At 34.1% G+C, this 25,018-nt stretch overlaps 1 protein-coding gene across 2 annotated transcripts; it reads left to right on the forward strand.

Moving 5' to 3' along the window:
• Positions 1–1,180: 1,180 nt before the first annotated feature.
• On the forward strand, positions 1,181–24,165 carry LOC123701348. Of its 2 annotated transcripts, none has more exons than XM_045648781.1 (5): positions 1,181–1,239; positions 15,895–15,996; positions 18,698–18,871; positions 19,336–19,577; positions 24,082–24,165. In XM_045648781.1, the coding sequence occupies exons 1-5, from the start codon at positions 1,207–1,209 to the stop codon at positions 24,113–24,115; spliced, it is 585 nt and encodes a 194-aa protein (XP_045504737.1). In that variant the 5' UTR covers positions 1,181–1,206; the 3' UTR covers positions 24,116–24,165. The 2 variants fall into 2 exon arrangements, with proteins under 2 accessions (XP_045504737.1, XP_045504738.1); XM_045648782.1 differs by lacking the exon at positions 1,181–1,239 and adding an exon at positions 14,705–14,820.
• The last annotated feature ends 853 nt before the right edge of the window (positions 24,166–25,018 follow it).

The raw sequence follows: 25,018 nt of genomic DNA on the forward strand, positions 1-25,018 counted from the left end.
ATTCGGTTTCAGTTTGACGTTTGTTTAACTTTATAAGTGGTGCTTCTATAATTCTGTTCTTGTAAGCAATTTAGATATCAATGATTCAATGTAACTTAAAACAAATCTATATTAAGCCTTGTTAAAACATGATTAATGAAAATGAGAAGAAAGTAGCATTTTTTCAAAACCTTTAATTACCGCTCAATAGCTGGGATATAATAAACATAGCAATCTTCTGTATCCAGCACCAAATGGAACAGCCTTTCTTCTGCGGTTCTTCCTCTTCTTCTTCAGCCACCGTCGTCGCTGCTGTCGTCTCTTCTTGACAGAAGGAATATGACGTCATCAGTGTTGCCACTAGCAAAAAGAGCGCCAGTTTAAACGTCAAAGATGTCATTATGAATTGGGAACTGTTTTAAATTTGGAAGTTATATAATTCAGAGTAATAAATAAATATGAAAGGGTTTTGTTCAGAAGAGAGTATGATACAAAATGAACAGATTCAATAATAATTGAGATATAATCTGCCCAGCTGGATGTGTCCGCAATTTAATTCTCATTGTTCAGTTTTGAATAATCGTTTGGAAGAGCAATTTCGGGGTTATGATATAAAATGACATATAGATTTAATCTATTGGATTGCACAATGATAATAAATTAGCCTTCTCCCATATTTTTGTTTCATGAACTAGTAAACATTCCTTGCTTCGGCTGAATTATTTGAAAAAATTATGTTTAATTCGTTTTTATCTTCCATGCGTATAAGATAGGTAATAAGTAATTTCTATGCATTATCCTTATTCATAAATTCATCAAGTATCATGTTTAGAAATTAACTAGCTGCGCTTCGCGGTTTCACCCGCGTATCTCTGCTCCTGTTGGTCTTAGTGTAATGTTATGTAGCCTTATAGCCTTACCCGATAAATGGGCTATCTAACACCGTAAGAATTTTTCAAATCGGACCAGTAGTTCCTGAGATTAGCGCGTTCAAACATACAAACAAACTCTTCATCTTTATAATATTATTAAGTATAGATATAGTAGGTATTCATAATAGTCAATTAATGCTAGAAACAAGTTACTGATTTTTTATTCCTTCACCAGGTAAATGTGGAAAAGAAATGACAAAAACAACGCTTAAGATTTGTTAGCAGTTGTTCCAATTCCCTTGTGATCTCCTTTCGTTAGTTAGTGTCAAGTTACTCTGCGTAGTTTTTAGATAAAATGGCTTTTTATCGTCGTAAAATAAATTGTCGAGTAAGATGATTTATTATTTAATACAGTTTTATTATTCTTTGTGATGTAAGTTTATAATGACTGTATTTTTTAAAGCGAAATAATTAGTTGTACTACATATTATTCAGATTTCAAAACTAGATATACAATGATTTTGATTTATAATTTTGCAAATAGCGTAAGAAGTTACGTGTACGTATAGGTATAAACTCGACTAACTCTACTCATGTAACTTTTGCTCGATAAACGTATCTTATAAAATGGTACGAGCGTGAACCAATAACATAATAACGATATCGTAAATATGCTTTAAAATTTCTTCCATATTCCTATCCATTTTGTAGGAAAAGCGACTATTACCAGTCTACAATAAATATTCAATTTCTGCGTTGCTTCTGATATACGAGTAGATAATGAGAAAATTTTGCCTTTTAACGATAGATCGCATGTATTTCTGAATTATATGAGATTCCAAAATCTTGTGTCACACAGTTAAAGTACTACCTACTTGTAATTTGTATTAACTCAAGCATCATTTAACTTACATTTAATACAATACAAGCCAATGCAGGCATATACGTAGGTACTTCATTTTAGCACTACTTAGCTACAAAATGTCACCTGACCCAAATAATATAAATGTTGAATATTAATACATACCCTAATATTCAAACGCTCTACATTAAGTCCCTGTTAAGTCTCATGATGTTTGTCGTTTAATTTAAGTAACCTCTATTTTAGGTTAGTCTATAAAACCGTATTTATCAAATAACAAGGTGACAAGTATACAAATAAATATATATGTATTTACAAAATTATGTACAATTCCGTGGCTTTGAATAATTTGAAAAAATATGAGGGTTGCCATCTACAAGATGGCAACTTGGATATTTTAATATCTCTACCTACTTTTATTGAGATAGGAACGATAACTACATTTTTTAACTTACATAAACTTTGTTCCCAAGTTATCTATATTATAACTTGGTCTACATTAAATTATCTTCAATTGTAAATTATGCTTCTTTTCCTATATCTATACCACGAAGCCTCAAAACAAACAGAAATTTTCACCGTCTACAAAATAACAAATGAATCGTCACGTACTTCGCCTATTATGAGCAGCAAAAAAACGTCTACATTACTGATAATAAATCCGTTTTATCCGCCGTCTGTATGACCCGACACGTACCGGCAAAGTACGTTTTGCGGTAGTGCATAGTTCTTCGTTCCCATTATATTTCAACGACTCTTTTTTGCCTACTTTTGCTTTTACCGCAAGGTATTTCTTATATTTTACGCAACAATTTGCTACTGCTTTATTTTTTCTTTTATTAAGTATTTTCGTTTGATTTTACACGAGAATTATATATTTAGAAATAAAAGACTTTTTAAAGCAATATAATCAACATAATATATTAATATCTCGGAGTTTCGAAGACTTTACAGCGAGCGTGGTCATGGGTAGACAGTCTCAGTAATATAATGAATAAATTTTTATTAGAATAAGTAATAAGTAAATTCAGGAGGGGTTACCATACCGGAAGAAAGTTTTTTTTTTAATTATTAATATCTCAAAAAATTGCTCCTTAAATGCTTAAAAATATTTTTCATTCTGTAGGGAAATCAAGTTTTCTGTATTTGGATTTTTTTGAAATTTAATTATAAATAAACAAATAATTATAGAAGTAGAGCAATTACTGATTCTGATGGAGCATTTAACGAGCAATTTTTTGAGATATTAATAATTATTAATAAAAAAAACTTTCCGCGCTAACTTCCTTCCGGTGGTTACCATAATATCTTAATGGAGTATTAATCCCAGTGCGCAAAAATGATAGAGCCATAATAATATAGGATCGTCTAGCGCTGGAAACCACACTGGAAATAAAACGGCTTAAAACAAGGTAACCCCCTAGTTTGTTTAATGTATACTGCACTAAATAAAATACGTTCTGACCTCTACTTAAATGAATCATTTATTACTGTCTCTTGACTCGAATTACTAAGGAGCTTGTGAAACACTTTAAGATAACGATAGTGCAAACACTAAATAATTTATACTGTTGGTTTATAGATGGCACATTTGATTAACAAATTGATGCTTCATCTAGTTTAATCCTATTATCCTTGGCCGCGCCAATATAAAAAATATAAGTAAATATATTCTCGATATAAAAGTGGACTGTATTTAGATCAACGTGGTGTTAGCAAAGAGGGGAAAGACGGGAACACACGGCACATACCTCGTCGGAGGGAGTAGCGTCCAGAACACACGCCGCGCCACGCGGTCAGGGTCCTCCAGCTCGCGGCGGGCAAGAACGGGTCCAGTCCAACACTCCACACGAACACACACGCGGCGGTGAGCGCGACCAAGGGCCGGGGCACGGGATGCCCCGGGGGTGTTACAAAAGCACAATGCCTGATGATCTAGAGAGCCTCGTGGAAGCTCTCCGGCGGTGAGTCCCGATCCTCGCTAAAGATCGGAGAGAACTACTGGCTGTCGTTCGTGACATAGGTAGGTCACGTGACGAGCGCTAAATAGCGCGCGATGATTGGTTGTGCTCGTATGTAGGGAAGGATGAAGGAATACACCACAAATAATAAACATTTAATTTCTACATTTACTATTTTAATTATATTGGCGTTACCATATCCACCCGCCCTAAATGGGTCACCATTTAAAACCAATCATAAGATACAGCGAAAAACTATGACTCTAGGATCGCATAATGCGCGCGGGTTAATAAAGTCCTAAAAGCCACGGCGGTAATATAAATAACAAATTCTATGGCTCCAGGAGCGCATAATGCGAGCGGGATAATAAAATTCCTAAAGGTCACGGCGGAAAATATAACTAACAAATTCTATGACTCTGGGATCGCGTAATGCGAGCGGGGTATAAAAAATTCCTAAAGTCACGGCGGTATTTATAACTAAGAAATTATAACTAAAGCGGTGCGAAAAACTTAAGATTAAACTTAACTAACTGCGGTAATATACTAATGCGGTTTAACTATTGTCTTGGAAGCGGACATAAACGAACGACCGGGCGAAGGTAAGTTCCCTTGGCGGTTGTAACTGTACAAACGCGCGCGACGTCGTCCTTTGAAGGATGTACTTTCTCTACGACGGCTAAAGGCCAGGTTAGGGGCGGTGCATTATCATTTATCACAACCACGACCGTTCCAGGAGTAATAGGTGTGGAAGGCGTATTCCATTTCTGCCTAACCTGCAGACCGTGTAAGTATTCCATTCTCCAACGTTTCCAAAACGACTGGACTAACTTGTCCAGTAGCGAATGCCTATCAAGCAAACTGACGTGATCAGATTTGACTTGCGGCGCGGGTAATGCTAATAAGAGCGCGGTAATTAAAATAACACGAAACAAATGCGTTATAATATTATACATATATTTAATATGATAATAATCAATGATCATGATAATTATGTGATCATTGTGCGGTAATATCACTGGATGCTTATGTGCATATTCCAGGGCGGTATCGCTTAGACGTCCGACGAGGATTAGTCTGTCGCGAGTAAAAGGCTTCAAGTGATTGAAAGCCTGCAAATAAAATTTATGATAGAGTATATTAGAATACTCCTCTGCAAAATATTTATTTTGCAGGGCGGGAATAATTTTATTTACAGCGAAATTAGGTTCCTCTACGGTCATCATAACACCGCGGCGGGGTAACAATATAAGGAACCTATAAATATAAAATACGCTACGCGACGAGACGCGAAGGGCGGTATCATATAAAGCGCAATGCTTTATAGGCGAGCACACAGTGTGCGCTAATAATTTTCGTTCGGGAATGTCTGCAATAGACTCACCATCGAGACTCCTAAGAGGCCAATCAGATGGGTCCGAACGAGCCCACTGGGGTCCTTGGAACCACAGAGGGTGCGAGACGAGATTTAGTGGCGTAATGCCACGCGAAAGAACGTCAGCGGGATTTTCAATACCAGAAACATGGTAGAAATTATCTGATGGGATGTTATACACGACTGTGGGAGCAACGAAGCCCATCATGTCCCACAGACGGGCGGTAGTTGACAAGATGGAGCGCTTAGTGCACATCACATCTGCGGGTGCGGTAATTTTAAAATAAAAACAATCAACAACAGAAGACCAATGCAGACCAAGCAATTTATGTTGCACGGTCTTATCAAACTCCACCGCGGAGGGTAAAAGTTTGTGCGAAGCGGGAAGATTATCTAACACGTTTTTACTATTACTATTCCATTTAACTAGATCCCACTGAGCTCCCTTAAACAAATCGATGAGCTGCTGCGACGCGAAAACTGCTTCACACTCCGTGGGAATAGAGAAGGCGATATCATCCATGTACAACGAGGAAGACGCAATGCTACTCGCGAGCGGATATTTCGCGCCGTCATCTTCTACGAGCTGTCTTACCGTGCGCAGTGCATGATAAGGACTAGACTTGATGCCGAAGCAAACTCGATTAAATTGATAAAGAAGCAGCGGATCCTGCGGGCTGAAACGATATAAAAAACATTGAAAACGACGATCAAACTCACGCACGAATATCTGCAGAAATTGTTGGCGGCAATCGGCGGTCATGGCAATCGCGTGGAGACGAAAACCTAAAATTATTGTAAACAAATTGCCTTGTAAATTCGGCCCAACATGCAGAAGGTCATTCAATGAACGCTGGCTTCCAGAAGTTGGCATGCTAGCATCTAAAACCATGCGCAGCTTAGTCGACGATTTATCCTCGCGCAGAACAGCGTGATGCGGTATAACATAAATCGGTGTAGGGTCACGCGGATCATACGGAGGCGCGGGTGAAATATAATTCTTAGTTAGATAATCCTTTATGACGTCATCATATGCCAACCTTAATTTAGGTGAAGCCTGTAGCTTTCTTTCAAGACACATGAAACGTTTGCGAGCATTATTAAATGAGCCACCGAGAGTGTAGAAATCATCCTTAAATGGAAGCGAAACAATATATCTGCCACTCACGGGGTCGCGGGTTGTAGTTGATTTATAATATTCTTCACATTCAACATCATCGGGATGTTGAACGGGCGGTGCGGTAGGAAGCTCTTCGAGCTCCCAGAAACGCCTGACTAATGAGTCAATAGCGGCGGTCTCTTGAACGTGACAACACGTCAAGGGCGGTTTGTGTATGTTAGGTATGGTGGGTACTGAACCCATTATTACATAGCCTAACACCGTGCGCAATGCAGCGGGCGCCGACGAGTCACGAGATGCATGAACTACGTCGGGGAGAAGCAGATGAGGGAACAGAGAAGCACCGATTAATAAATCGATTTTATTTGGCGTACCAAAACTCTCATCTGCGAGCGGTAAATGCGAAATATGCGATAAGACAGAAGTGTCTATAACAGCGGTAGGTAATAAATCCGTAACATGATCAACAACTAGCGGTGAAATATTAAAAGATATGTTGTTGTCAAGACGCGAATAAAATTTTATATTTACGGAATTACTATCTATAATTTTTTCTGAACCACCGAACCCCTTAATAATAGTACGTTCGGTTTTCTGCGGTTTAATACCTAAACGTTCACAACATTCATTTGTAATGAAGTGACTTTGCGAAGCGGAATCTAAAAGCGCGCGAATAATAAGCCGTTCGCCTTTACAATTATAAGCTACGACTTCAGCGGTTGATAACAAAATAGTATGTTGTTTATTCGCGGGCGGGTTGCATAGAAATGCGTTATCTGTATCAGCTGTACAGCTAGCGGTAAATAGCGCTATATCAGAGCGGCACTCGCCCGACGGCGCGGGCGGCGTCGGCGCAGGCAACGGCGGGGAGCTGCGCGGCGGGGGGTGAGACGCAGGCGCGGGTATGGAAGATTCGCGTTTCAAATGTAACATTGTATGATGTTTTAATTTACAAACGCGACAATTAGAATAAGACGAGCAACTAGAAACTCGATGTTTTATACTGAGGCAATTTATACACGCGTGTCTATCCTTTACGTATTTCAAACGTTCCTGCGGACTCATTTTATGAAAACTCGAACATTTATATAAATGTTGATGCGTAATATTTTTACAAAGACAACTATAAGCGGAATCAGCTGTTGTTACGTAAGACTGATACTTAGGCGGAGCGGACGAATTATTATTTGAACTGCGGTTATAATTATTCTTTCGAGGCGGTTTATTTATTCCCGAATTTGTGGAAGGATGAATGCGTTCTAATACCTTCGCACGAGTTTGAATAAATTGAACTAAGTTATCAAAAGTAGGCATTTCACTACCAAACTCAGTCTCGAAAGCGCGAACAGTATCTGAGTCTAACTTCTTCAGCGCGATATGAACAATCATTAAATCTGTAATATTATCTAACTTTATATTTTGTAAGGCGCGCACTGCGCTAATAAAGTTATCTGTAAATAAATCAAAGTTTGTTGCGGACGCACAATGCAAAGGTTTAAAATCAAACATTTGATTTAAATACGCGGAAACTAACATACGTTTATCATCATATTTATCTTTTAAAGTTTGTAAAATTAAATTATAATTTTCAGCGGAGGGGGTTATACCAGCTATAACAGTTGTGGCCTTCCCCGTTAATTTACCTAGTAAATAATACAAACGCTCGGCATCTGTAAGGCCGGGATTGTTATGAACAATTGATTCAAAATTCGAAAGAAACAGCGGAAATGAGCGAATATCACCCGAAAATGGTACTAATTCGATAGGCGGTAATTTAGGCCTATTTTTATGCAAATTATTAATATCTCCGTGTGACGGACATGGTTGCGAATATTGCGATTTAATTCTTTTAATCCTGCTATACAAAGACTCGAATGCAACGAGGCTTTTATAATCAGGTTTCGCGGCGGGAATTAATGATAACAAACGAATATTATATTCATCTAAACATTTCTTATAATCATCGCGTAATGATTCTATCTGCGCGGACTCGTCAAGGAAACTTTCCATAAGCGCAGCGTTGTTATGAACGTTCAAAGACAAATCATAAATTCTTTGCACCATTTCGAATATAACTTCGCGTTTAGCTAATAACATGGATAACTGCGAATCATTTATATCTTCCGAATCATTAACATCCGAAGCGTCACTATCATGTAACTTAGTCATTTTCTTCGGCGGCATTTTTAATAACAAAAGTAAATATTCAAACAGAGAATGTTACAATAAAAGTTACAATAACAAGTAATACGACCAAATAAAGTAGGTCAGTGACGCAAGCGTAATAAGAACCGAGTATGCACTATGCAATTACAATATGGTCGGATTATAACAGCGGATCGCGGAATGTAGGTACTCGATAAATTTCGAGTGCGGGTAGACCGTAGATAAATATGATGTAATATGTTCGATTTATAATGATTTAAGCGTTATAACTGCGGATAAACGATATGAATATAGCTTTAATTAACTATTTTAATAATAATATACGCGTAACTTAATGTCACGGGCGGAATAAAATATATTTTAAGCGGAAAATAATAGATGACGCAATGTCGATCTATGCGGTTATAGTTATTTCACAATGAATGTACTATTAAATCACTTATTAGGGCCTACGATGAGTATCCTAATAAGGGCGGGTTTAAAATATATTTTATATGAATAGTAGAAGACGCATTGTCGTTCTACGCGGTAAATTAAATAGTATTTCGCATTGAAGATACTACTAATACGCTTATTAGGGCCTACACAATGAGTATCCTAATAAGGGCGGTGGAATCATCAGGTAATGTACGATTCGTAAGGACTAACAATGGTTATTATCCGGTTCGTAATGGACCACTCAATGGTTACTATCCGGATCGAAGGTACCACTCTATGGTTACTATCCGGCTCGAAGGACCAATCAATGGCCGCGCCAATATAAAAAATATAAGTAAATATATTCTCGATATAAAAGTGGACTGTATTTAGATCAACGTGGTGTTCCAGCTCCAGCTCGCGGCGGGCAAGAACGGGTCCAGTCCAACACTCCACACGAACACACACGCGGCGGTGAGCGCGACCAAGGGCCGGGGCACGGGATGCCCCGGGGGTGTTACAAAAGCACAATGCCTGATGATCTAGAGAGCCTCGTGGAAGCTCTCCGGCGGTGAGTCCCGATCCTCGCTAAAGATCGGAGAGAACTACTGGCTGTCGTTCGTGACATAGGTAGGTCACGTGACGAGCGCTAAATAGCGCGCGATGATTGGTTGTGCTCGTATGTAGGGAAGGATGAAGGAATACACCACAAATAATAAACATTTAATTTCTACATTTACTATTTTAATTATATTGGCGTTACCAATCCTACTAAGTTATGTATGCCTGGATCTACATCAATGTGTACTGTTATAGATACACAATGCACATGGATAATCATGGAAATAATCAACAGCAAAAGAACTTGACTTTGCATTCTTTTTTATCTACCCTCTTTATTACGATTGAAATGGTCGCCGTTTATCCAATTTAATGAAATATTATAATTTTATCGTACATTTAAATGAACCAATCAAAAGTGTAGTTAAGAAGAAGTATACGACTACGACCAGCTCCAAATAAAATGTAAGACTAACTCCTGAATCTATGCTACTAGCTAATGAATATTAGAAGATCATCTTGGTTTGAGCTACAGTATAATTCATACGCAAATTTTCTAAGTGCATTATGAATATTTCAAACGTTTTACAGTCCGCTGTTAAAAGGCGTATCTTAATGCATTCTTGGAAGTACTAAAAATATGTCGTAAAATGCCAGGGGCGGGTTAATTTATCAAAGCGTGGACACTGATGGAGTGCATTTTCGAGCAAATGGCTGCTTCTATTGTGTCGTTAAAAATGCAATACATTAGAACCTTCTGGAACAAATAACGTGAACTTTATGATACAGTACTTCGCGTGGTGCTCCGATAAATGGCCAATGTTCAGAACAATTGGCCAGTATCTCTGTGATAAATTGCGTCAAGATCCACCCAGTCATTTTTCGAAATATCCCTCCATTCATTATCTATACATTTTGTCAAACTTCTACTTATGTGATGGTAGAATAAAATTAGAAAGGGGATCTTTAATATTTACTGAATATTTTATTTTATCCAATTCATACACATACCCATCAAAACGGGATGGTTTCGTGCGTTATTAAAACATTTTTACCAATAGAACGAATTATCTACTAATCAAATATGACCGCCTAAAAATAGAATTTTATGTCGATTGCATTCAGGGTCTATTGAAGTGTATTTTTCCTTTTTTCCACCATACAAACCTGCATAACCAACCAATTACCGCTTTTTCATTAATGCAGCTATTCGGTAGTTAACAAAAATTTCAAAAACTATTCGATATTCACAGGAACAGTTTTAAAACGTTGCCGCTTTAATGAAAATTGTTACTGCATTTTCTAGATGCATAATGAGCGTCACCGTTCATTCATTAAGGCCGTAAATTTTTTATGCCTGAACTTTTTTAAAAATGCCCGAAGTTTGTAATTGATTTTGTAATTAAAATTCCTACTTTAGGGAGCTGAAATTAACGGATTAACAATTTTACACTTTGTATAAATGGGTACAGCCGGTCGTTCACTCGAAAACTTTTATTTTATGTTTCAGTGTGTTTTTTTGATGAAATTGGGTCTTGAATTAACACTTGTACTGTAATAGTGTTTAATATAGCACAATTATTACAAAGTCAATATTTAGGGGTTATTATTTGATTTTTGTGATGGTATATATTTAAATAAGTTCATCGTACTTTGCGTTTAATAAATTTTCTATAATTAGTAATTAATCCATACTAATATTATAAATGCGAAAGTAACTCTGTCTGTCTGTCTGTCTGTTACTCAATCACGCCTAAACTACTGAACCAATTTGCATGAAATTTGGTATGGAGATATTTTGATACCCGAGAAAGGACATAGGCTACCTTTTATTGCGAAATATTATGTACCACGGGCGAAGCCAGGGCGGACCACTAGTAATTCATAAATTAATAATAATAATGAATAATTAATTAATAATTATAATTAATAATTAATTACTAATAAAGTAATAAATACTGAAAATAATAGGGTTATCTGAAAAATAATTGCTTTAAATCATAAATGTAATTTCCGTCTTTAAATTTAGCAAAAGACAGTTAGCTCATCATTTATCATAATCTCAAGTGTCAAATTATAGATTATATTATGATTAAATTATCTGTATAAAGACTACTTAAAAGGATCCCGTTCGAACTCCAAGACGACAAACATAAATAGATGTTCTACTTAATTCTTAACTCATGGTTAACCTATTATTTCTCTGGAACACCAAAATAGAAAATAAATTATTTGCAAGACATTCAATCCTTAAAATTCAACATATAATAATATAAATGACATTGAAACTTAAATATTACTAGAGTAACTTTTAAGGTATTGTCTTTCATTTATTTACTCTCGAATCTAAAACGGCAAATTCCATATGAGCAAACGCCTCAACAATAAAAGCTGTTAATTTAATTGTCACGCGATAAACAAATAACGATTCCCGTAATGAAAATTCCACCGCAACATAAAATGTAGGTAATGGAAAAACAACAAAAGAAATTATATTTACACGAGAACGCGGGATGATTCGCTTTAATTATTCCCGAGGACTTTAAGTGGAAATGGTGTTGGATATTGCCGCCAATTCTTTTACAATATCTTTTGTACCAACATTTTTTATATATAAGTTAACTCTGTAGGTAAAAAAAAAGAAGAAAAAACTTCTTTAGGCGCGTTGAGAGTAAAATTTCAAGGTCGCGTCATGGCAATACCGTTACGTCATGGAGTAAGGATTTATTTATAATTTATTTGATAAATAAATAAATAATAAATAAATCGTCGCCTTACTCCATGACGATTTTTATGTCTTTGAATCTTGCCAAAGAAGTTTCACATCTGACACGTGTGCTCGGCACACACGCTTCTTTTTTCTATACGTAACTAACTCTGTATATATACAGAGAATAATAAATAAGAATAAATAAATAAGATAAAAACAATGTCTTGGTGTTTTTAAATTTCAATTATAAATGAAGATATTTATTATAACTTTGCATTATTGTTTATTGGTGAGCGCGCTGTGACTTTACGACGACCAAATTGATTAGGAAATCATTTTTCTTGTCTTTGATTTTCTTTTCAATCTGTTTCAACCTCCGGACCGGTTGTGTTACAGACGGTGTAGTCCATTGAAAAGTTACATTTGGGGTTGCATTTCTTAGAGGACGCAATTTTATTTTTTTGATGTGTAGAGGGGGTTAGTGTGAAGCTATCACCAAGTTTGTGGGGTCGCCACCCTTGTCCCACGGCCGCCATCTTGAAAATAGCGGAAGATATGGTTTATACGATATATCTCTTAAACTGTTTATCTGATAAAAAAAATTTGTTAACATTATTTGTTGAAAATTAAATTCTCTACAATTTTGGTCTCGTAACTTTTTGTCGTAGAACTATAAATAAAAAAGTTATAAGCGAAAATGTTCAGATAATAGAGATATTTATATTTTTCAATAAAACTTTTTTTTATCATTTTACGAAGAAATGATATCAGACCATTTTTGTAGATTTTTTTTCGAGGAACAACTTTTACATACAACATTTTTTCATAAAGTCAATAGCTAAGATTTTAAAGCGCTCCGAAATTAGTTCTATTTTTCAGTACTCTTAGCAACTAATAATATTAACAATTTTTTTTATCAGATAAATAGTTTCAGAGATATATCGTAAAAACCATTTCAACCACTATTTTCAAGATGGCGGCCGTGGGACACGGGTGGCGACCCCACAAACTTGGTTTTAGCTTCACATTGAACCCCCCTACACATCCAAAAAATAAAATTGCGTCCTCTAAAAAATGCAAGGTTAGGCCAAAAAAATGTAACATTTCAATGGACTAGTGCATTTAGTTCAAACGATCGAATGCTCATTCTAACCCCACTATGTCAAATTCTTGTGTAAACAAGCGTAGAGCATTCTTTCGTTGTTCACACTGCGTTCGAAAAGATTCTATGCAATGCTCTAATACTGAACAACACTGAATTCGAGTATTCGTATGCACTAAAAGTACACGAAAGAATGGTCTTGCTCAAGCTCTAGCTCTATATTCGTTTGATCTAAATGCATCGTAAGAAAAACAACAATATTTTTTATGAATATTAACAGTTTTGTGACGTACATATCGTTAAGCGTATCGTTATTAGAATTAGCCACTTGGTGTGACAATAAATAAGTCTGAATAGGTATACATATTTATTTTTAAGAAGAAGTTTTCTGTGTAATGTTTGTAATGAAATAGCTCCAAAAGAAAATTCACATCAGAATTATACATGAGATATAGAAGTACTTGATATTGCCCGCGGGTTCGTACGCAGGTGAAACTACGCTGCACTATATTACGTGCATTGAGCATAGAGTTATCTATTCTATCGATAAGTAGCTTATCACTTCGCTAATTTTATGCACTAATAACTCGAGAGATAAGTGGTTGAACACAATGTCTCATTAGATTGCAGCCTCATAACTCATTAGATACAATCAATCATAAATAGATGTTCTACTTATTTCTCAACTTTATTCTGTCCATATTATTTCTTATCGGAGATAATATGCTAGAAAATTATTGCAATTTAGAGCCTTACTGACAACCAAAACAGCATTTAAATGTTTGAAATCATAATATTTTATGCGAACCGCGGCAAAAAGTAGCTTAATATACATTCCTCTGGCATATCTAACTATCATATAAAATAGCTTCATTATGAAAAAAAAGACGAGCAAACGAACACACTTTCACATTTATTATTAAGGATATATAGTTTTCAAACCCTCATTTAATAATTACCATACCTACTTTTCCAATTTCCTGCAACATTCCTCTGACAGGGTGAAACATTAAAATTGGGGGCATACCAACTCAGATTGCAACGTGCCGATGTCAAGCCGGTGAATCTACTTTGCCATGAAATTTAAATAGCTTTCAAGCATTTAAACGATGTTTAGATCTAATTATATATAAAGATAAAACCGTTCTTGATGATAATATTATATTAGTCTTTAGGTATAAATGTATATTTAAAGGAGTATGTTATTTATACTGCAAAAATTTCCCAAATGTAGAAACGATCTCTTAACACTTCTAACACATCCTTACGTAATTTTTAGAATTAAACAATATTTTTACATATAGTACAAATTCAATGTCCACACGATTACCTTTTACCAACCACTTTTAAAATGTCATTACGTGAGCTTGACTATAGTTGGATTGAGATGGCTTTGAGCCATAAGGCCGCCATTTGTACCACTTTAGTATAGTTTTTGTTTTACTTTATTTTATAATACAACAAAGAGCAAATAACTAAATAAGCGTTAGAATTAGAACTGTAGTACATTCGAAACCAATACTAAACTCATAACTTCCATCATGTCGAACAGCAAAACAAAAAAGCAATATTACGAGCATCTGGTGAAAATAAAAAAATAACAATGCGAATTGTTGTTCGTACAATCGCGTGTTACTTTTTATAAGCGGTTATTGTAACAAGAAATGCATTAGTGTCGATAGCACCTGTTTAAACGTAAGTAGAATTTTTTAATTTAGAACGAGAGAATGAATAAAGTAAGGAAATAAACAAAGGGAATAACAATCGTGATATCCTTTTTAATAAGTACTCTAGGTTTTCTTTGTTTCTTTAAATACATTTTTATGCACACTACATTGAAAATCATAGTAACTTTAATGTAAATAGGCATTTCATGATATAATACATAAATATTTAGGTACCCTAAAATATAATAATATGTTCGTATACCAATTATGATTAAATAAATGTGTTTGTCTTCACGTAAGATGTTTAATGTTTATACATAACTTTTCGTTAACATAGAAAATTCATATTAAAGTAGAATATTCTAAAAGTCTGAATTAAAAACGAATCGATCACAATTTCCATTATTCATACTAATATATCATGTTCTTCTATAAAATGTAAACATTTCAAACTAATAAGTTAACACAAAATTACTCCAAGCAACCATTAACCAACCAGACGTTTAAACTGTCCTCTATCGAACAAATAGTTAAATATTGAACGAACCTCGTTAATTAACTGTAGCAAGCACCCTTTTAATATTTTTCAATGAAATACTTTTTCATTTACCCTCCCACAGAGTATTTCTTATTCAATTAGCGTCGCTAAATAGATTATAAAACAAAACACGTTCCCTTTTAACTTTATTATGCGGCATCTAAAAGTTATTAGCGAAAGGTTTAGCATACCGTAATTAAATTCAGCTTAAAGGAAAAACACCATTATGTTTTAGGGAAAACAATGTTAATTTTGTATGTTCAATATTAATACTTTGGCAATTTTAAACATGGACAGTATCACAGGCTGCGTAAATATTAATTAAAAAAGTATTTATCTAGAGAATCGTTTGACAATTTTTTTTTCTTTTCAAGATAGTTTTCAAGTCATATTTCAGTGTCATACGAATGCTAACTAAGCCTGATTATGTTTTTTAACTTTTAAGCTTTACATAAATATTTCAAACGATAAATAATTTCCTTTGGATGTCAATGATATAAGTTGCAGAATGACAAAAAACTTCTTTTCGCTTCAATATTCAAAAACTGCGTCTATTATTTACAGAAAATCATGTTAAAGTACGTATTTATCTGCTTCGTTGGATACGCATCGGCTTCACGGCCTCATGGATTCTCCGGGACACTCGTCGATTTTACAGATCCAAAGGTAATTTTATCAAATTACGACTATTCGCATCACTTGCCTTTGTTACATTCAATATATTTGCTTCTATGAGACTGGGTTAAGGGATGTACTACTTGACTTATAAAATGTGATAGAGCTTTATAGGTATCTCCTTTTTATGACATATAAATATTATAATATGTCATATAAAAAAAATGTTTTTTCTAGGTAGTACGTTTTAATTAAACGAAGAATAAGTATTAAAACTGGTCGTTCAGCGGAATTTCTCTTGATTTATCAGATGATAATGGTTGTAGTTCTTAATTTTTAATTTTGTTTTGGCATAATATTTACCTAACAACGTTATGCAAACTAACTATCTCAGTCTTCAATTAGTTCGCTCAAAAATGTTGTATTCTAAAATCGTACGTAACCATTTCAGTGAAATAACATCAAATACGGGTAAATTGAATGGGAGAATATCAGCCAAATGTACATCGTGCCAACATTGTTTGACACATTTTGTTATTTTCGACTTCATTGTGATTTTATTACGTTGCATATTTTTGACAGCTTTTTAAAAATATTCAACGTATGCGTTTCTGTATGGATGAAAAAGAATGACTGCAGTTTGAATAATATTCACAAAATAAAAGTTGCTTTGTGTATTTGTGAACAGCGAACAAACGAATGAAGACAGTCAATAACAAAATACTATTCAAAATGATGAACTTAGAAGTTTTACAAAATAGTATTATTAAAGTGAAACTTTTATTACATCGTCTCAAACTTTTTGGTCTGTGTAGCGCATGTCGCGTGACGCACGATACGTACGATAATTATCGTACAAATACGATAATTTTTAGTCAAATGTCTATAGTGTGAAAAAAAGTTTCACTTTTACCGTGGTTTTATAAAACCACACAACATTTTTTTTATTATTATTGAAGGTTATTTAAATTATTGATACGATAAGACATAACGTCTAAAAAGGCATTAAACCAGGGAAACGTGTCACAAGATCCTCGAAATAAGAAATAGACTTATCAGGCCACGTAAGAACTTTATGTTGGGTGAAACGAAGAGCCTTACATACAAATGAGTTGCTATTAAGAATAAACAATATAACCCGAGACAGATTTACATAGAATAAATCGCTACACAAAATAAAATGGCCTATGCCATTCGTATTACATTTATAGAGCAACATTCGAAATACGGTGCATTTAATGCTCTTCATTGCATTCATTGCATTCGTGATCTTTTAGTGTAAACGAAAACTCGTATTTAGTGTTGTTCAATAAATTAGAACATTGCATAGAAGATTTTCAAATGCGCTTAGAACAACGATAGACTGCTCTACGCCTGTTTACACTAAAATAATTTGTCATAGTGGGGTTAGAATGAGCATTCGCTAAATGCACTGTTATAGAATTAATATTTTAAACATAAATAAACTGCATTATAAAAGTCACCCAAATTATTAAAATATTGTTATTGAAATACATTACACTAAAACACTGAAACAATATTATTTACTCAAATATTAAGCTCTTAAAACAATATGAGGTGCGCTAAATATTTACAGAATCATTCAATTTTGCATATAAAACGCTTTCAGCATAATATGGCTGATAAACAGTTGAATTTGAGGGGAATATTAATTAGTTACAATCAAAAACAGTTCAACCATAAACAATACGCATCATCAGTAAATAAAATAATACAATTGTAACTTTGCATGCAAATATAAGTGAAACAGAATGATAGAGCATGCAATCAACCCTCATTCTTATGCGAATTTAAATTTTACACTCCATTTGATTTTCTATTGTATGTTGTTACACTACGTTGAGCATTTGTCCTGCTCTTAAATCTAACTATGGATTAAAAAAGGAACATTAGTTGGCTAGGATGCTATTTGTGGCTATTACGACAATCGTATCTATAATAAAATTAGTGGGTGTTTTTAATATTAAAATAACCGCGTTTTACTAAATTCATATGGGTGTATACGGTACACATTACACATACCAAAATAGTAATTGTTACAATTTTTGTCTGTCCGTCTGTTTGTTCCGGTTAATCTCTGGAACGGCTGGACTGATTTTGACAAAATTTTCACGGACTGAGTAACTTGGGCTTTTTTAAACTGATATTCCTAAGGGAACTTTAGGATTAAAGGGAAAAACATATACGCGGGTCAAACCGCAGGACGCAGCTAGTACATACTAAATATATTCGAAAGTTACTTTTGCATTATAATTGAGTTTTGTAAGTTAAGTAGCTATCTTGATTTTATGTTGCTTTTACCTACATGAATTAACTGCTTCCATGTTATCAATGTGTTATGTAGTATAAAGTAGTATGTCATAAAGTTGTAGAGCTCTTTAGTATCAAATAATAAAACTTACAATGTCGGCTTGAATTTTTCTATAATAAATATACGAGGATATTGACTATTTTCAAGTGCATTTGTTTTTATAAATAGATACTATCATAACGGTAAATTTTTTTTCTTCTCCCGCACATTCAAACACGCGTAGGTTTTTTTGAAGTGAAACTTCCTTAGGCGTGTTGAGAGTCACGTATCTTCGAATCTTGCCAAATAAGTTTCACTTCTGACACGTGTGCTCGGCACACACGCTCTTTTTTATTTAAAATGTCATGGGAATGTGACCATGAAAAATAGGAGTTAATTTATTTATATTTACGAGTATAAAATGAAGTTATTCATTGTCAGGTACAAGGTCACCTAGACGCGCTTGTCCGTATGGCACAATCGTGCGTGATCAAAGTGCGAGCAACGCCGAAGGACGTTAGGGCTTACTTCACCAATTCATCACCCATCACCAGGTCGGGGCAATGCTTTGCTGCGTGCATGCTTGAACAGAGCGACGTTATTAATCATGGAAAGGTGAATTTAGATTTTAAAGTATTTTTCACATAGTGTTGTTTAGATATTAGAGCTACCTTAAATAATAATCTATCCAAGAACCACGCGCATAATTTTGTTAGAAATTACGATAATATTACACGTTTTTCAAATAATTATGGATTTAATTTTGAAAATGAAGAATTACCTACAATGATTAAACTCTGCTAATCTGATTTACCTACTTAATTTTAACTATTTGGATTAGAAAATTTACATTAAAAATCAAAATATTACCATCACAAACTAAGATGCAATTTTTAAAACTATTAATACGAGTAGCGCTTGGTTAGACAAATTTTAACTTGATCCATAGTTTATGAAACAATATGATGTCCTCAGATTCATCAGAACAATTATTTTCTGTACTTGTTTTAAGGTAAATTTAATAAAATGTTTACAGTCACTCTCTATTTATATTATTTGAATAACAAACACTGTTACAGGTAAACCGCGACCTGCTCATCCATCTAGCCAGTCTAGTAAACGGCAAGAATTCCCGCGTAGTCCGCAAGCTACACAGCATATCCCGCCTTTGCCTGGACAGCATCGAGGGCATGTCCGACAGATGTCAGCTCGCATCCACCTACAACGACTGTCTGAATGAGAACATGATTGAATTTGCCTTCCCGCTAGACCTCGCGGAGGAGGCGGTGAGGAAAATGCCGTTCCATTTGATACAACCGAAGTAAGTTTATTTGTTGGGGGAAAAACCTAATTTAGTTGACAGAACTCGGATAGATAGTACTTTTTACGTTAGTAGCATCGACGGAGATACAAGGTAATGTAAAGAGCCTACAGAATAAACATCATATTAGTTATAATAAAATATAAAAGAATCGTAATTTTTAGTAAATATCAAATTGGTGCAAACTAAATTAGGTAACTAACGTTTTATTACAAGGGTGACACAATTATTTTCCAATTTCTCGGATCATTTTCATTGTAGATTAACGATTAAAATAATGACCCAGCCCGAACCTTTGAACCCAGCTTGTTAATCAAATATTGAGTCCCTTTCAATCACATCCTACATTTCCGTCCCTAATTTCTTTTGAACTCAAAAGCTCAATATACATAACAAATTTGTTAACGAAATTATTCTTGTAACAAGTTATGCAACACACTTTTCCTACATAAAAAAATATTCTAAGTCGGAAGTATGCTAATAATGTATTCTACAAGACATACAATATATAAATAACTAGCGGTCCGCCCCGGCTTCGCCCGTGGTACATATTCACGTTTTCTCTACATAAGAATCATCCTCGAACTTCAAGGAATATAATAAAAAAAGAATTATCGAAATCGGTTCAGCCGTTCTCGAGTTATGCGCTTACCAACACATTTTGGGATTCATTTTTATATATAAGATTAAACATATAAACATCTTGTTTTATCGTCACTGTCAACCACGGCTTAAAACGAAAATACATATTAAACGATTTACACAGATGGCCAAACGCGAAAGTCACTTTAACTATTCCCAGATCTTGTAAACAAAAATAGCAACACAAAAGATTCACTCAACTGAATACTCCCTTAAATCCTAGCTTTAAAATGCACTATAAAAATTTCATAGGTGTATATCGTTGTAACGTGTACAAAGTTAAACAATAGCTGTGAAATGGAAACAAAACAAAATGGCGGTTCGTCGACACGGCTAACAAAAGCGTGACATAAATATGAGTTATCAAAGAACTAACAAAGGGCAGAAAGAGGCAAGTGTTACACCTACGGTTGAACAGGGCTGTACTCTGTAGAGAGCGTTTTGTGGCTTCAAAGACTTGGAGCACGTTGAATTAAAAATACGACGTTTATTTATTTGTGTTGAATCGTTTTTGAATTATAAGAATATTCATGTGTCGTTTATTATCAATTATAAAATATAGGTGGATATTCGTCTACTACTATCGCGTAACAACAATTGTCATGTTTTAATATACAATATTTTAAACTATCAATAACTTACAAATAAAAGATATTTCATTATATACCATATTGGTTCCATTTCATCTTACTAAATTGAATATTAATTTACACAAAATGCACACATTATAGACAATTAGTGGCAACGTTAACAAATATAATTTTATTATCTATAAATGTGAGCAAACACATATTTATTCCAAAGCTATGAGGTGTCTGAAGTATGCAATAAAATAAATCAACCCTGTTTTATGCGCGTTTAACCAGGTTTCTTTAAATTTAGTATTTTAGTAATAACAGACACGGCTAGACCTATTAAAAAGCACTTTCATGAGCAAATAACCTCCTTAGTTTATTCTTTAAACCCCATTTCGTAGAAGTTTATGCTTTTCCACAATGTTTTCCACACGTGTTTTATCTTACATAGTAAATCATAATATGATTAATACTGTAAGCCGTAAGGTAATGAATTTTTAATCAAACTGAATGAAACAATGTAGGTATACCTACTATACATTTATATTGTTTCGTTCGTATTATCATAATTTTATTTTATAATAATGTTCACATTAAATACATGCTATGTTAGACATTAGAACATAAAAAAAATCGTTTAAAAAAGAAATCCGAGACTATCGAAGAACCCGATCTAGGTTAATTTCAAATGGATCCTTACAAGACATGCTTTCATCGTATCTTCAGAGAATAACATCTTAAACGAATATGGACAGAATTTGAGACAAAACTTTGAAGTCGCATAACTTTTACTTACTGAATTGTGAGTTTTGAAATTCAGCAAATTTCGTAATACAATAAAGCCACAATCCTTAGAGATAACGTTTTATCGAATAAGTTATTATTTTTTAAATTTTTTTGTGATGGATAGTGTTGTAAGGGTTCAGCCTTAATCTAATTATGTATCTTTTTTTGCTTTTTCGGGAGATAAAAGTTTTTTGATGACCTGGCTAATGGTAAAACCGGTGTATAGCGACCTATTTGGATATTTTAGTTTTTTTATTGTTACCTCCTATTTTTTAAACTTGACGATACATTTGACTCGAAATATTGGCTTTGCAAGCAATGCAAAAAGATAAAACCTAGATTTTGTTTAAAAAAACATAGAACGCGTAATAATTTGAAGATTCCATATGATTCCATGCAGTTGTATCCTAACGTTCTAATATATTTCAAACAAAGTGGTGATAAGGCTTATTTGAAATTTTCAAATATAAGGCTGGTTGCAGAGCTTGACCGACCATCAGTGAGTACGTCAGTCGCGTATGTATGGAAATTCATAAAACCGTTCATAGCTAGACCGACCATACGCACGCGTATTGTCATGCGCATTAGTGTCATAGTCATACAATTGTTGATGCGTATCGTCAGGACCGAACGCGGACGGTACGCACTGACGGTCGGTCAAGCTCTGCAACCAGCCTTACACTAAATGCCATGTAGTATCGTCTTAAACAAATACAGTTCAATTAATTCGATAACCAATAGTGTATTTGCTAATTTAAAGTGCTTTTATGTATTTACAAAGCAAATTCTACTTCACTTTAAATGCATTAGTTATCTCTTTTAATCTAAATCCATTTTATCAAGAAATTTAATAAAATGTTCATTCTTTCTTTAAAAGTCGTTACAAAAATGTTTAATGGAGCGAATGGACTTTATAGCGGTCCATTTTAATAGCTTCAATTACAGATACCGTTTGTATAATTTCACCTGCGATTTCTTTTACCGATTCGGGAAGGACTGGTGACTAATTGGTCAGTATAAAGCCGTTTACAGATAAAAATTTGGAGCAGTAACGTGAATTTTCTGTTACGAAATTCTTCCTGTTTATCGCGAGTTGTAAATAATTGGAAATTATATTTAACTTTGGTGTAGTCAGTTAAATAGAGAATTCTTGTATTTATGTCTAAGGTATAGACTCTACATATCTTTATGTACCTATATTATGTAGTTCTATAGTAATGAAAACTAAAGAGAAATATAATACCTACACATTTTTTCAGTTAGGTAAACATTGAAGTTAATGAATAAAACACTCAAATAATGCACAGTGCTTAAAATTTGAATCATAACTGATGAATATTACAATTCATAATGATGAATTATTACGATTCCTTCACAAACAGATTTGTATAACAATTAATCGTGAGCTTACCAAGTCTTAGATTCATTTATATTAAATGAACTTCGTAATGTTTCTAATTTACGAACGATTGTTACTGTTTTGTTTATATTTGTGTTAAATGGTCACACACTGGCTAAAGTCATAAAACAATTGCGGTATGTCGCTGTCACCGAACCGATAGAATTAATGGCCCATTTAATGGCCCTATCATACACAATGTTGGTAATCTGGAAACGGCACATATTGCTGCTTTTTGACCCATTTAGGGCAATTCAATACAAATATAGGTTATGAATGAACTCAATTTTTAAAGTATGGATTTCATGGAAGAGTCTGTATGCGCCTTTCAAATTAAATTGACTGAGACAAAAACTATCGTATTAGTGTCGTCCCAGTATCGTCATTTTTAGACGTTTTCTTTATCATGAAAGAAAGATAATCAAAAATAAGTCAGTCGTGAGTATTACGCTGACCTTTGACCCGTATTATTACATTTCGTCTAGAAGCTTCTAGCTCTTTATTTAACAACGAATCAACTCAACGCTAACCGTATTTGTGGACCGGAAGACCAGGCTAAGTGTCCTTCCAAATGACAATTACGTGATCAGAATCGACAATTTTACACGCCTAATCCCAAGTAACAATGTCTAATAAAACATTTGAAATACGAACTAGTTTTTTCGAGTAAGTTTCGTACGTGGGTAAAGCAGATTCTGATAAATTATTGTGTATACTTTTTTGTTCAGACAATACAAGTTTTGACAGTTTGTTCTAAACTTTTGTAAGACGTGGGTAGTTTGAGGTAACAGATTTTTTGCGACTTTAAAAGGTATAAGTGGGTCAAAGTTTTCATATTATAATTTATAGCGAGGCCAATAGTTATGTATAATTTTGAAATATGCATTATTATTACAACGAATATAGAGGTAATAATGGCCTGTACCCCCTGTACATAGGAGGCCCGTGTCCCAGCAGTGGGTAGGTATATGTGCTGATGATGATTACAACGAATAACTTATAAAAATAATAATATATTTTCTTTCTTATTAGGTATAACACAGATTACTAAACAGTTACTACATTATACCTCATATTAATAATTGTTTTCTCTTTGTTTCAGTTTACCACAAGAACTAAGGCAGACGTCGTTTTAAAGCTACTATTTAAGTTTGTATTTTTCTACAAATTAAATTATTCGTAACGATGCAAAGTATTTTATTCCGATGCTTTTTAATGAATTCTCAAGCATCCATCCATTAAAAAGTACAGCAATAAATTACCTCACCTAACGCAAGCTTGTAGTAATAAACGTAGAAATTATATTTTTAGTCTGAATAAGGCGGAAAAATATATTATTATGAAATAAGAATGATGGTATATTCACAATTATATAATAACTAGCATTCCGCCCGCGGCTTTGCCCGCGTTTTCAAAGAAAGCTCCGCATAGTTCCCGTTCCCGTGGGATATCCGGGATAAAACCTATCCTATGTGTTAATCCAAGTTACCCTCTATATGTGTGCTAAATTTCATTGTAATCGATTTGTAGTATTTGCGTGAAAGAGTAACAAACATACACATACACATCCACAAACTTTCGCATGTATACTCTTATATTAGGAGTAGGATTGACAAACACAGGAGTAATCTTAAAACGATCAAAGAATAGTCTCAAAATATGCGTTCTTCTTTTTTGTTTCTTAACCAGTTAATAAAGTTTTATTCGACAAGGGCCAATTTTTCAATTCTTCCGTCCAATACAAAAATTTACAGAGGTCACTTGTAAATTTCAAACACATTTTTGAAATGGTTCGACGAATAAGATTTAACCAAAGATTTCCAATTGACGTAAAAGCAAGTTCTTCTAATATAATATATAGAATTTCTATATTCAGTCACGAGGCTAAGAAAGTTTTAGAGTTTCTGGGAAATGAGCGACTTTGAATTAAGTTAATTTCAATAGACTTCTATTTGAACGGATTGTCATTTAATATTAGTGTTTAAATGTTTCGTGGAAGAAATTATTTCTGGGTTGAAGTAACTTCAATAATATCTAAT

This window comes from Colias croceus, chromosome 21 (genome assembly GCF_905220415.1).
Source record: "Colias croceus chromosome 21, ilColCroc2.1".
Lineage (NCBI taxonomy): Eukaryota > Metazoa > Arthropoda > Insecta > Lepidoptera > Pieridae > Colias > Colias croceus.

Bases quoted from the DNA above. Each gene is read 5' to 3' on its own strand.
- LOC123701348 (XM_045648781.1), top strand. From the start codon at position 1,207: ATGGCTTTTTATCGTCGTAAAATAAATTGTCGA. The intron at 18,872-19,335 runs GTGAATTTAGAT...ACACTGTTACAG, and splicing joins ACGTTATTAATCATGGAAAG to GTAAACCGCGACCTGCTCAT. The intron at 19,578-24,081 runs GTAAGTTTATTT...TCTTTGTTTCAG, and splicing joins TTCCATTTGATACAACCGAA to TTTACCACAAGAACTAAGGC.